This window comes from Eptatretus burgeri, chromosome 4 (assembly GCF_056783735.1).
Source record: "Eptatretus burgeri isolate ZD-2024b chromosome 4, Ebu_testis_v1, whole genome shotgun sequence".
NCBI lineage: Eukaryota > Metazoa > Chordata > Myxini > Myxiniformes > Myxinidae > Eptatretus > Eptatretus burgeri.
The window spans coordinates 69,739,112-69,754,285 of NC_140964.1; the positions used below are offsets into that span (position 1 = coordinate 69,739,112).

The window sequence follows — 15,174 nt, forward strand, 5'->3', positions numbered from 1 at the left end:
AAACCTCCATCATCTTACCACATGATGAAGGAAGCATGTGACCTGATCCCTGATGTGATAGGAGAGCATCATGGCTTTCACTGGCAGTGTTATAAATGGTTCACAATGAACCTTGACAGGCTTAAATGTGCTGCAAGCAAGTTCATCACAGACCACAAATGTTACTCAACAGCGCATGAGCCGCAGAAGTTCAAGTGACAAGATTACATTCAAACCTGACTGTATTTTCTGTGGTTCAGAGAATCGGAAAAAAGATTAAAGTTAAAGGTAGCTGGAGTAGCCAGGGCCTCAGCCAGTTTGAATATGATGGATGGAAGTCAGTGCTTGAGATGGCAGAGAAGAAAACTGATGAGAAACTTCGAACAAGAATCAGGGGGCATGATCTCTTTGCTTGTGAAGCGAAATACCACAAGAACTGTCGCATACAATACATGCAGAAAGCAGAAAAATGGCAAAGTACTAATCAAGAAGCAAAAATTAATCAGATAAATTTCGAAGCAGCTCATAAGAAGGCATTTCAAACTGTATGTAAGATTGTACAGAAGGATGTATTACAAAATCTGAACATTTTGAAGCCGTCCGATTTGAGAAAAATATACATTGACATCCGAGAAGACAGTGAACACCGTAATCCAGACTATCGGAGCCACAAGCTTAAACACAAACTTGAAAGTCATGAACCATTTAAAGACAAGCTATCATTCTGTGACATGGGAAAGTTCCAATCATACATTTTGTTCAGCTCAGACATCGATACCCATACAGCAGTGAAGCATGCCTTCGAGTTGGCATCAATGGATATGATTGAGACCACAGGTACACAATTACGACAGTCCATTTTAGATAGTTTCTCAAAGGCATTTGATCCTAAATGGCCACCAAGTCCCTCTGATCTCATGGCACCGGAAGATGTCATTCCAGATGTTCTCCAACAGCTCCTGTGCTACATTTTTACTGGAAAGGCAACACCCACTACCCCTCAAATCCAGAGACTTGTTCAATCCATAGGGCAAGACATTTGTCACGCTGCTACCAATGGATCTTGGAAACTCAAAACATATCCTCATGTGCGTTTCTCTACGACATCTTTACAGGAGTGAGAAGCTCGTGACTTTTTTGAACAGGTTAGGGCATTGTGAGAGTTATTCATTTACGCTGGAACTGGAGACAGCACTAGCAGGGGCAGTGATGTAGTCATCAACCCAGCTATCCAGTCAGATCATCAGGTCACCATCTGGGCCCGCTGTATTCCACTCGGAATTTGACAGCTTTGATTCACTAATAAATGACTTCACAGGTAAAGGGTCAGTCCATACTGCCCACGGAATCATGCTTCAAGAAGTTGATGGTGATGATGTTGAAAAATGCCCAGAGATGCCTTCTCAAGAGAAGGGTAAAAGGCGGTCTCTACATCTGACAGACACAGTTATACTTCCTGACTGCTATATCACCAAAAGACAGAGTCCCAAGCTGAAAGTTAATCAGCTACTTTATCCAGGTTCTGGAGAAGCAATGGAGCACTCAACTAAAGTGAAAATGATTTGGATGATCATTAGGATGTTGACAAATAACAAACCACAGGTTCCTGGCTGGTTAGGGACATGGTTGGGAGGAAAAGGATGGTAACCTTGATCCTCGATGAGTCTATGGTATGAAGGAGATGTCCTCCCACGGCAACTGGCTGACATTGCTGAAGTCACACCTGACGACACCGACTCTGATGAGGATTCAGATATGAATGCATTTGATGATATAGAGCAGGCATTGGAGAGTGATGAAGACAGTGATAATTAATATTATGTGTAATCCATGCACAATGACATTTTGTGGACATGACACAATAAGTTTCAATTGTTTTCCTTAAATAAACTTATAATTGATATTTCTTTATGTGAAGTAAGGAATATTTTCTCAGTCTTACGTCTTACTGGTGACTACATGTTGGGTGTTGCAACAGTGATGTACTTATGTTTAAGACGTAAGATCTGGTCGATCTCTCGTTGGTGTGGGACAATTTTGGTATCAATAGAAAGGTAGTAAAATTTGTGATATCACAGAAATATTTATTTGTCAGGTAAAATGAGCATGAATATACGTTATTATTTCAGATATCTGAGTTGAATCTGAGTTGTCAAAAGGAAAGGAGAGGTACTCCTCTTCATCACTTCTTGGGACAAACATAAAGCTATTAAATTTGACAGATGACTCTATTTTGAAAATCTGCATGTGATAATCTTTCATTTGATATATAATTTGTTAATATTAATGCTTATTTGGGCAACTGCAGAGATCTTATCGGTCAGGGGATTTTTTTATGTGCGAAACTGAGGAAAAGTTGACATTTTGAGGGTACCGTCAGATATGGTTGGAAAATGGATAGCGAGTCCCAGTTTATTCACTGTTACCAGTTGAATTCATGCTTAGGGGACCCGAAGGCTTCAGAAAAATATGAGGTTGAAGGGTTGTGGGGGGGGGGGTGCACATGGACCATATCTGGCCCATGGCCTAAAAGGGAGAATTAACCAGTATGTAATACTAGGGGGAGGAGGAGGATTAACCCATCTGTGAGGATGCATGATTTGCTCCTCCCAAAAAACTTAAACACGTATCTTCGACTTTGCAAACATATTTATTCATAAATTTTCAAAAAGTCTGGAGTTCTTCATGAACTATTCCATGGAATCGAATTTGGAAAGCACGTCTGCTTGAAAATGCCTTTACCGTGAGGAATTCCGAGTAGCAGTTCAGGTGCGAGGTAGTCTGGAGTCCCGAAGATGTGAATACTTTTGTTATGATTGGCAACACCACGGCGCACAGTTTTTGGTGTGCGAAATGGTGTATGTACACTGATGGGGCAGGTTGTCTGAAACGTGAAGAAAATTATGATTGGTCAACAGCAACCACAAGTCAGTTGGAATTGGCAAAACAAAAACATGCAACTCTTTCAGACATTCCAAAAGATGGATACAGAAAACAGCACTGTGCAAGAGTATGGGTTATGCAAATGATATCCATACTTTTGGGCAAAATCATCAAATTATCAGTTATAACAGTCGTACGCATTTATTATTGTAAATCAACAGCCTTTATAAATGCATGAAACAAACTGCTGAACTGAATAACAAGAACAGTGTCATTTTATAATATCAGTCAATACTTTGTGCATCTACCCTTTGCCTTCTTGAGTGCCATCACTCTTTTACCTACACTTCCTATATTTGACTGAAGCACTCTTACAGGAATATTGTGCCAAATATCCTGTCGTTCATTCAACAGTTCTGTAAGTTTAATTGGGTTCCTCTTGCTCTTCTCTGTTTCCAGGTAATCCCATAAGGTCTCGATGGCACAACTGTCGGGACTATGGGGTGGCCATTCCAACACTCGTGCCTGATGTTGGCCTAATGGTTAGGGTGGTAGGCTTAGGATCCTAGGATCCTGAGTTCAAATCCCACTCAGCTGTTCAATTAATACCAGGTGGGGTTGACTGCCTGTCATCCTTCCGAGGTCGGCAAAATGAGTGCCAGCATGGTGATATGCTGCGTCGGAGTGGTGACCCATCCAGGATTGTGCCCAATAGCCAAGGAGACTGCTTAGGCAGCACCAACACTCTGTCCAGAGTATGGTCCCAATGGATGGATGGATTCTCACACTTGGAGCATACCAACTGTAACCTTGCTCTCGCAATATTGTTTTATGATCTTGGAAGTGCGTTTTGGATTATCATCCTGTTCAAAAATGAATCCTATTCCGATTGCACGATTTCCATGAGGAACTGCATAGTGCTGCAGTGTCTGCCTGTACTTCTCTTTTATTAGTGTCCAATTGATTTGAACAAGTTTGTCTACAACCAAAAGCTGAGATACAACTCTCGACAGTCAAATAATCTCCCTTGTGTTTAACAATAGGCTGCAAACATTGCATGCCGTAACGGTCTCCAGGTCTTTGGCAGACAAACTGGCTTCTCTTCGATCCAAAAAGTTTAAACTTCAATTCATCTAACCAGAGTACTGGATTTCATCGTTTAAAACACCCAATCTTGGTGTTGCCTTGCAAATTCCAGTCTTTTCTCATTATTATGTGGTCTCAGCAGTGGTTTCTTTACTGCAATTCTGCCATGGAGACCTGTTGCAATCGGCCTTCTCCTCACAGTGCTGGACGAGATGTTAACGTTCACACCTACTCTCATTTCATTGGTCAACTGCTGGATTTATTTTCTTCTATTCCTATTGCATAAGCTGAGCAACTTCAAGTGATTGTATTGTTTTGGAGAGGTTCTTCTGGGTCCTCCTGGTGTTTGCTTGTTTTGTACCGAGCCAGTTTATTACAGGGATTATAAAGTATACCTCACACCAGTGCAGGAGATCTTCAGCTTTTGTCCTATTTTCTTGTTCCTTTCTTCTCAGATTTGGGTCTTTACACAATGTTGTGTTGAGTGCTGCTTCCTCAACACAATTATGAACCCACTCAAACACTTTCAAGGGAACAAGCTAATGAAAATTAATTTCACATATTCACCAGTTTGGAACTTCATTGTGATTTCTTGTAACTGGTGTTGATTGCATCAATTTATTATTATTTACTGAACAAAGATCCACAAACCATTTCCTGCATATTTTCTTTGTGGTAAGTGGATATTACTAGCACATCTTATATACAATGCAAACCGTGGTGTCTGGCTATGCGTTTGTCTATCTGTCTGTCTGTCTGTCTGTGTCCCATTTATGGCGACTGCTTCCTGTGCTATGTTTGAAAAGCTGTTGATTGGTAAATTTGCATTTTCATTTTATTTTTGTAAATGCAATATAGTCAGACAATTTATTGTCCCTTCCAGGAATCTTTAAAATCAACATGATCATCTGTATTAAAATATGTTTAACACAGATCTTCATGGCATAACACACAACTTAAAATAGCTGTATTTTCCCTCTTTTTGGACAAATTCAACCTCCGCCACCAAATACTGCACCACCATTTCTCAGTGGGCAATATAAGTAGCTCAGAGCTTTGGCTCGGAGTGAAATCAAGAGCGCAACCAGGGCTGGATTTACGCAAGGGCAACCAGGGCATGTGCCGTGGGACCTCCACCACCCAACACATACCCAGGGCCTCCACCACCCAAGGGCTCATCCATGATTATTGTCATGTTCTCTTGTCAATTGAATATAACTTACTGTGTGATATTGGCTTCTCTGACTTATATCGCGACTTTGCTAGTCAAAAGGCGCGTAAGGTACCTACATGTGTCACTATCACTATCCATGTTTAATCAGTCTCTGTCTGCCTACATGTGTCACTATCACTATCGGATCGTGCAATGTCACACGTAAGTGTCTGATTGTTGTAGTGAATAATAGCTTATTACCAGTGTAGCAAATTTGCGACAAAATTGGGCATTCAATGGGAATTTGACAAGTTTAATTGGAAATTGTTTCACTAATATAGTCCACATTCACTTGGTCAGGGGATTTTTACTTTCTGAGTTTGTGGAATCCGATACCAGGAACATTTAAAGAAATGCTTCTCGTTTCGCTACTTATAGTTCCATTACTCAAATTAAATCAAATGTAGCTTGGAAGTTGTAACAGTAATACAATATCTTTTTGACAGGCTAATTGCACGCTTTGCCAATCTTCAGTTGTGGCTGGAATCCATTGGTGGTAATAAAAGACAGCAAAAAAAAAAAAAAAAAAAAAAACCACTCAAATTATGTATTTTATCCAATAATTTAACTCGTGGAGCCTACAATATTCTTCAGGCAATTATACAAATAGAAAATTGAATAGGGGTGTCACAGAACACGATATAAGAGTTTAGGGTGCCATCAGTGAAAAAGGTTGAAAACCACTGCTTTACTTCATCGTTGGTAGCATAAAGGGCCACCACCACTCATGTGTGCCCCGGGGCCTCCACTACCATAAATCCCGTGCTGAGCGCAACACAATTAACCTTTTTAAAGTCCATGAAATAATTTAAATTGACGATTAACTTCAACTCTTCCCGTCAATTGGGACGGGTACTTTTTCTTGTGATAATATGTCGCAAAAATAAAAAAAATTCTCAATTTCCCAATTTATTATCCACACTTAAACATAACTGTGTTATTAAATTGATTTTTGCAGACATTTATTGATTATATTCCTATATTGCACACTTCCACCTTCCCACTAATGTCTAATGCACAACACCACCACAAAAGTGAAAAATAACCCAAACTTTTGCACAGTAGTGTATGTATGAATAAAAAAAAAATCCATGGAATAGGACAGCAATTTTAAACTGAAGTTTTAAAGCAAAGGCATGGCAAGCAACACAGCACAACACAAAATTATCCTTACAGAAAGATGGTTGTCCTCCAACAGAGATGTGCTGGCCATCGGTGAATTTTGTAGTGTCGTCAGGGAGAAACACGACTGGAAGGCTGACAAAGAGGGACTGACCCTCATGCTGTTAACGTGGTTATCCAGACTCATGAAAATGATGGATGAGCGGCGCTTAGAATGGGGTGGCAAGCACTTGCTGGGAACTTCAAGATTCAAAAGAGCTTGAATCATATCACAGGATGGATGTGATTGTAAAATGATGTTCTCTGGTTGTAATTTCTCTGCAGTCCTATCTTGTTTGCATTCCATCTCCTCATTTTCAAACGACATGTCTCGCCCACTGTGGTCAAATTCTGGTACAAAGAGCTCTATAAGCGAGCTTTCAGATGAGACGTTGGGGCTACATATTCCTGTCTGTGTCATTTTTGGACTGATGGTAAGAACATTTAAGCTAGGCTTTGCTTGACTCTGCATTTTCAAGAGCAAATTCTTGGCCACACCAGGCTGATCCAAACTACTAGTGCCACCTTTAGATGCTCGACTTGGCTGGGGTGGAGTAATGGTGGTCACTGGCATTTCTGCAACAGGATCTGCCTCAATTCTCAAAGTTTTAACAATGCTGGTTATGCCAGTGCCAAGGTGTGCCCTGGCGAACTTGCAGACTCGTTTTTTGTTCGAGCGATATTCATCATCAGGACTTAGCATTTGGTCAAGCTTGCGCTTAATGCTATTTAAGCTCCTGGTACACCTCAAATCCTCCAGTTTCTTCACCTTTGGAATGAACAGGTTTTCTTTGTTTTCTTCCATTGTTTCAGGACATGTGTCTGCATATGCATTACTCTGCTGTTGCTCTTCTTGCCAAATGTCTGTGAATGAATTTAAACCATTTGCCTTCACATTTGGTGGGTGAAGATTCGTTTTGTTGTTTATTTCGGAGGTGCCTAAAGTAACAATTTCTTGATCGGGTGATGCAGGGATCATTTGGCTGCCAAAGTCATCTGGTCTAACGTAGACTCGAAAACTCTTTGAAGATTTCCAGCTTGGCAATGTCTTCTTGGCCTCTTCCTGGAAAACAAAACATCATGCAGCTGCAATCAACCATCTTACAAAATATTTTTTTTCTTCCCTTCCCTTTGCCCTCCCCCCCCCCATATATAATAGTGAACATGCAATGATATTAAACTAAATATAATAATATTTCATTACATTGGTAAAAGTCAAGCATTATGGCTTGATCATGGCATCTTATTTTCTACAATAATGAAGGCTCACAATAAAGAGTCTGTTCATTTACAAGATGCAGAACAAGGAGACGTTTGTATACATATTGAACGAATCAGTCGTACAGAGATTTGAACAGTACACAATGAGGCAAATGCTCAAACTACTATTATGATTGTACTTCTTTTACTTATTCAACCACTTATGTGATCAATAAAATATTTAAGTACACGATAAACCTTGGACTTGATATAAATTGGTAAAAACACCATCACTCCGATGTAGCCTCCGACGTCTTGTCTGAATGGAAATGACAAAATAAATAAAATGGAACAACATTTGTTTAAATGCTTACAATGCAAACACCATTGACTCCTGTAACAGGCAACAGCATGTATCGTCATGCAATCCAAAGGATGACTTTGAACTTCAAATGGTTTACCGAAAAGGCACACAAACTGCACACATGGCCAAAGAATACTCTCTTTTTAGTTTTAAGTCTTCTACAATTACAGTGCCTAAAGAAAGTCTACACCCCCTTTCAAACTATTTTTTTTTTACCTTTTGTTGCCTTTTAGCATGGAATTAAATCAGACTTTTTCCACCTTTATTTACACATCATAACCCAGAACTTCCAAGTGAAAAACAAATTCTACAAATTCCAGAAAATGAATTAAAAATACAAAACTACAATATATTGGTTGGATAAGTGTTCATCCCTCTTTTGAGAACAATTGTAAATTAGCACATGTGTAATCACATTCAAAATCACACACCAAGTTAATTGGCCTCTATGTGTTTTAAATTGCAGTGATTCTGATTATTTCAGAATAAAATCAGCTGTCCCTGGAGGTTTCCTCTGCTGGGTAGTGCATTTTACAGCAAAGATTCAACGATGAAAACCAAGGAGCTTTTAAAATAACTCCGGTATAAAGTTGTGGAAAGGCACAGATCAGGGGATGGGTTTGAAAATACTTCAAAGGCCTTAAATATCCCTTGATGCACAGACAATGACAATCATTAAGAAGTGGAAAGCATATGGTACCACCAAGACCCTGCCTAGATCAGGCCGTCCCTCCAAACTGAATGACCAAGAAAGGAGACTGATCAGAGAGGCTATCAAGAAGACAATGGCACTTCAATAGAGCTACATGCCATTATGGCAAAAACTGGTCTGTGTGTATGTGACAACAATATACCAAGCACTCGACAAGTCTGGCCTGCATGGTAGGGTGGCAAGAAGGAAGCAATCACTCAAAAAAGCCCAAGTTGAGTCCCATTTGAAGTATGATAAACACCACTCTGGAGATTCTGAAGCCATATGGCAAAAAGTTTTGTGGTCTGACAAAACCAAGATGGAACTTTTTGGCCAAAATGCAAAATGTTATGTTTGACGCAAACCCAACACAAACATCACCCAAATAACACCATCCCAACTGTGAGCATGGTGGTGGCAGCATCATGTCATGGGGATGTTTTTCATCAGCAGAGACTGGAGCACTTGTCAGGATAGAAAAGAAAATGGAAGGAGCAAAATACAAAAAAATCTGAGAGGAAAACCTGCTGCACTCTGCAAAAAAGCTGAAATTGGGATGGAAGTTCACCTTTCAGCATGATAACAACCCAAAACACACAGCCAAAGCTACACTGGAGTGGTGAAGGAACAAAAATATAAATATGCTTGAGTTACCCAATCAGAGCCCCGACCTAAATCCAATCGAAAATCCATGGCATGACTTAAAGATTGCTGTCCATCAACGCTCCTCACACAACTTGACTGAGCTTGAACAGTTTTATACAGAAGAATGGGCAAATATTGCCCAATCAAGGTGTGTAAAGTTGGTGAGACCTATCCCAACAGACTCACAGCTGTAATTGCCGTCAAAGGTGCGTCCACCAAGTATTAACTCAAGGGGGTGGACACTGATCCAACCACGATATTCTACTTTTTTATTTTAAATTAATTTTCTGAAATTTCTCAAATTTGTTTTTCACTTGGAAGTTGTGGGTTACAATGTGTAAATAAAGGTGGAAAGTCTGATTTAACCCAATTTAATTCCATGCTATAAGGCTACAAAAGGTGAAAATTTTGAAAGGGGGTGTAGACTTTCTGTAGGCAGTGTACATCATCAAATGGTCTTCATCTACATCAATATTTTGAAGTGTTCTTGTGTTTGTTTGTGCGTAGTCTGCCAAGTATTACGACAGGAAAAGTTTTTGCCTGGGTGGCCTTGACGTCCATTTTGAGGAAAGTGCATGTTGGGATGTGCATGTGTATGCATATGCTGCTGCCGGCCGGCAGGCAAAAGGTAACCACCCTAAGACCAATAACTCCACAGCTTTTCAATGTCATATACGTCTCAAAAGCACAGTGTCTCCCACCCCCCCCATCCCCGGTCAGCAATGCATGGCCCCCTGCTTGGACTGAATAATGCATCGAAATGAAAACGGATGCCACAACAACCAGACCAGGATTTTGCAGAGAAGTACAAAGATTATGACGAAACATAAAATTAAAATAAAAAAACGAAAAAAATAGGAGCTCTACCCATGATGCTGCAAGAAAAAAGAACATTAGACAGAGTTGCAGTTCTGAATTCAACGTGTGAGTTGCATCCTCATGCCCCTGCACATTCAGAAAAAAAAAATTGTCATTTATTCAGGTTGGCGGCAATAGCTCGCCTAATGTTTGCAAAGGACAGCGTGGGATGTTTTAGATGGAAGGCTGCTCACAGCAGCCCAAGGTGGTACAGCCACAATTCCATTTGGGCCCTTGCGTGGAACATAGGTTACAAGCTCTTGGGGCAGGCTGAAGGTTGGACAGTTTGTGGGTTTTTGGTGTTCTTTCTGCCTTGCGAGTTGCTTTCCTGGTTCTGCAATGCCTGCTAGAGAATACCATTGGAGTCAGTGTTTCCACAGGCTTGCTGCCAGAAGGTAAGAGGCCATAACCCGGATGAAAGGGTTATGTTCACGAGTCTACTGGCCAGATGATGCCGCAACATGATGCCTCATCATCTGGCAGATAATCTTGGCTCCACTTCTATGGAGCTGCACAGAGCATGTGATTTGGGGAACACTCCTGGTTTGTCTGCAAAGTTCCTTGAAACTAGGATTCATATAGTGTGCAGAGAAAAAGGAAATGTATTCAGAACAAAATGAAGTGAGTTAATGAGTTGTCAGCATTTTGTGACATTGAAACAAATGGAGCAGAACTACTAGCTTTGAAAAGAGAAATTTGATGGGAGATGTGAACAAACACGCTTTAAAAAGGTAAGAGGTAAAAAATAAAAAGGTAAAAATTAAATGATAATGTGAATGATAACAAAATATGCGGAGTCATGGATTTAAAATTAGAAGGGCATTCCGACATCGCAACATCACCAGGTATGCCTCCGCCAAAATTATTACATCATTATACATACTTGGACCAAGTTTGATTTAAATCCCTAAGCCCAGATTCAAAATATTAAACAATTCTAGCTACCAGACCATGCATCCAATCAGGTTGGAATTTAAAACATATATTCCCCACGACTACAATATCATCATTGTGAAGTTCCACGTTGATTAATGAAGTGGTTCAAGAAAAAAAATTTTTTAAAGATTTTTGTTCAAACCAATATGGCTGTCAGACCATGTGGCCTTGTTAATTATTTGTGAACACCCTGGTATCCCCAAGGCTTGGGGAACATATGTGGGTGAAGTTTCTCCTCGATCTCTCAAGCTGTTCTGGATGGGATTTTTAAAGGTTTATGCTTCAAAAAAATCATAGCTGCCAAACCACGTGACCTATCATGTTATAGGTGGAGAACTTTTTGTTCCTCATGGATAGGTGATCATAGCTGTAAAGTTCTGCTCCAATCTGTTCAGCCATTTCAGAGAAGGAAATTTTTGAAGAATTTTATGTTAAAAACAAAAAATATGGCTGCAGAACCACACATGACCGATGGCCAATTCCCCGCCCCCATGCCCCTCCCCCCCTATCTACCGCCATACAATTTAGCCCAAGATGACCCTCAAAACTTTTCATACTGATCAGATAAAGTGTTCGACGCATGCAATTATGATGTCATAACAAAGCCACCAATGACATCATCATCAAAAAAAATAAACCACTTTCCCATTGGGAGTACTTGACATGTGCCAAGTTTCAATTTTTTCCATGGAGCGGGTTTCAGAGATACAGAGGTCCAAAGTTTTTCCTTTTTCCAACATGGCTACCACACACCACATGACCTATGATGTCATAATTATCATTAAAGCATTTTACACGAGTAGTCACACCAACAGTGAAAATTTAGTGTCGATCGGATAAGCAGTTGCAGAGAAAAGAGAAAATTAGCACAGAAGGACGTATGTACGGACGGACAAACCGAAAACATAATGCCTCCATCGACTTCATCAGCGGAGGCATAAAAATATTCAACATGTTGCAAGCACTTCTCTGTCAGAAATAAATTATGTACTTCGCACTGTGGTGTCTATCCGTGCATTTGTCCATCCCCCGTTTATGGAGGCCATTTCCTGCGCTGCATTTGAAAAGCTACCGATTGGTTATTTTGCATTTTAATTTCACCTTCCTTGAGGCAATATATAGTCAGTCATTTTGTTGTCGCTCATAATAATTTTAAACATATTTAATAAAGACCTTCAGAGGGCAGAGGAGCTTCTCGTGAGCAAATGGCCATCCATACATGGTGATCAACTGTCTGAGGAACGTCCTCCGGCAATTGGGTTACCTCTTTCTCAGAGGTTTGTGGCAGGACTTGCACTCCAACCACTGTAAAACACTTCATTCCGTGACACATACAAAAAACACAAACAAACCTAAGAAAAACCCACTCCATGGAAGTAGCTCTTGTGCAGCTGCCGTTCGCAGGGTGGCTCACGAGATGATGGGATTGGAGCAAAGCCTTTGGGACCCCCCTATTATTTGAAGACAGGAGGAAAACCACGGGGAAACCCTGCTGGGTCAGGTTGTGGTGTTGTGTGCCGGGGTGGTGCTGAGTTGTCGTCCACCAGACGGCGGTCTCTTCAGGTTAACAAGAGGCGGTTCCTTTGGGTGGATGCCTGGAATGTCCTCACTCTAAGGGAGGATGATCACCTATCTGCTGTCATCTGAGCTCCAGCATTTGAACATCAGTCAGTAATTTGAGGATCGTAGACCGGATAGTGATGAGATCATGGAGGGTGGTTACACCTACTACTGGTCTGGTCACTCTCATGGTTACCATACCCAAGGAGTTGCTGTAGCTGTGTCCAAAAAGCTGACTCCGATGATAATCGAGGTAACACTGGTCAACAAGCATATTATGAGATTGTTCTGTTCTAGCGTATGGCAGCTTGGCTGTCGATTAGCTATAATTTCTTGGAAGCGCAGCGGTGCCAACTGACGCTGTGACCCACAACCAGTACAATGGTACTCATTTTGCCAACCTCAGAAGAATGGCAGGCTGAGTCAACCCCACCTGGTGTTAATTCAGCAGCCAACAGGGCTCAAACTCAGGAACCTAGGATGCGAAGCCAGTCACCCTAGTCACTGAGCCAACACCAGGCTACCATGAGACTGAGGATTCATCTCTGGGTGTCTCTTCCCTGGTCTTTGTGAAAGCTCCGACTGAGGTGAGTGATCTCACAGTGAAGGAGACATTATATGCCATGCGAGAGTCTCGAGTATCCCAGGTGAGACACTCTTCCTATCTTGGGGATTTCAAAGTATCGACTGGCACTGAAAGGGATGGTTATGAGACGTGTTGGTCCCCATGGGTCCGTAACCATGAACCAAAAGAGCACCAAGTTCCTTGACTTCATAAGATGTCATGGACTCAGGGTGTCTGGTTCATGGTTTCAGTGCCCACAGCCACATCGCTGGGCCTGGTATTCCAATGCTGGTGGTGTGGCAAAATAGATTGATCATGTGCTCGTTGATGGTTGCTGGAGGATGCTCCAGAACTGGAGGGTCTATCAGAGTGCTCAGTTCTCAAAACCGACCACATGCTTGTTGCAGCAACTCTGAAGCTGTGGCTCAACTCTAAGAGAATGGGACCATCTTAGCCTCAGCTGAATGTTGGCAAGCTCAAGGATGAGTGTGTAACTGAGGAGTTTGCGAACAGGTTGAGTGGGGATCGAGGGGGTCTGGATGTTTCAGTGGATCCTCAAGAGTTGTGGAGTGCCTTCTTTGAATACCATCCTTGATGTTGCCAGTGGGTGTTTTGGAATTCACCATCAGGTAAAGAGGAACTTTGTCTCCCAAGGGACACTGGATACCATTGACCAGAGTTGCAGTGCCAGGCTTAATGGCAGAACCAAGCTGTTCAGGGAACTAAAGTGTAAAACTATACGGTCGCTGAGGGCGGACAGGGAGGCGTATGTGTGAGGAATTGATGAAGGGGCAGAGAATCACCTGTGGACGAGTGATTCTCGTCCTGCTTACAGGGGAATCCATGCATTGCGCTCCTCCAAGCCTGTCCCTCGGTGTCCTGCAGTTAGAGCAGAGGGTGGTGAGCTCTTGACAGAGGAGTCTAAAATGAAGAACCACTGGACCAGTTACTTTGAGCGGCTGGACCAGTCTGACACACCAGCTGTTGAGTTAGACATCATGGGTATTAATATCCACATTGCTGACCATCCAATTAACTGTGAACCACATTAGTTTGTGGAAACAAAGGCTGTGCTGAACCTGTTGAAAAGGAGCAAAGTTCCTGGGATTTGTGGCATCCATGCTAAGCTTCCAAGGCTGTTTGATATGCTTTACTCATATCATTGCATGCAGTTCTGTGCTCTGCCTGTAGTCCAGCAGCGTAGTCTGATATTTCAGATCAATTGTTCAAATTTGCATAAAAGCACCAAAATTGGTACACATGTAGAATAATGTATTCCGAACAATTCTAGATATGGAGCCACCCGAGATTGTGCCTTGGTCAGCCAAAGCTGACCATACCACAATCTCGGGTGGCTCCATATCTAGAATTATTCGGAATACATTATTCTACATGTGTACCAATTTTGGTGCTTTTATGCAAATTTGAACAATTGGTTTGCTTTGCTGTAGTACTACTGGAACACAGCCATCATCCAAACTGACTGGAAGAGGGGCCTTGTTGTCCCTCTCTGGAAAGGGAAGGGTGATCAACAGGAATGCAACAACTACCGAGGGATGACGGTGCTCAGTGCTGGGCAAAGCCTTTGCTCGGATAATTATTGCTCGGGTTTTCCACCACCTGCTTGAGCACCAGTATGCAGAGTATTCGGGCTTTACACCAAAGAGGTCAACAATTGACCGTATCTTTGCTCTTTGGGTCCTCACCGAATGCAGGCGAGAGTTTCAGCAAGGTCTGTTTGCAGCCTATGTTCATCTCTGCAAAGCATTCAATTCAGTGAATGGGGATGCCCTCTGGAGGATTCTCAGTATTTGTGGGGTCCCAGCAAAACTGATCAATCTGATTTCTAAACTACACTCTGGTACTGAAAGTGCTGTGAGGTGTGGTGGCTATATCTCCAACATATTTCCAGTTATTACTGGAGTTTTCAGGGGTGTATTGGCACCCACACTTTTCAGCGTTTGCAGGGACTGGATTCTGGGGAGGACGTCAGAGAGATCAAGCTGCGGTGCATCGTTGGGAATGTCAAGATC

The 15,174-nt window shown here is 41.7% G+C and overlaps 1 protein-coding gene across 8 annotated transcripts in view; it reads right to left on the minus strand.

Moving 5' to 3' along the window:
• Nucleotides 1-15,174, minus strand: part of MASTL (microtubule associated serine/threonine kinase like) — a 73,730-nt gene that overhangs the window by 4,913 nt on the left and 53,643 nt on the right. For all 8 annotated transcript variants that reach the window (XM_085878582.1, XM_085878581.1, XM_085878588.1 and 5 more), the window contains 2 exons: nt 6,336-7,385; nt 2,722-2,863 (listed from right to left, as the gene is read on the minus strand). In XM_085878582.1, the coding sequence (XP_085734708.1) occupies nt 2,722-2,863; nt 6,336-7,385 (1,192 nt within the window). The remainder of the gene's footprint in view (nt 1-2,721; nt 2,864-6,335; nt 7,386-15,174) is intronic.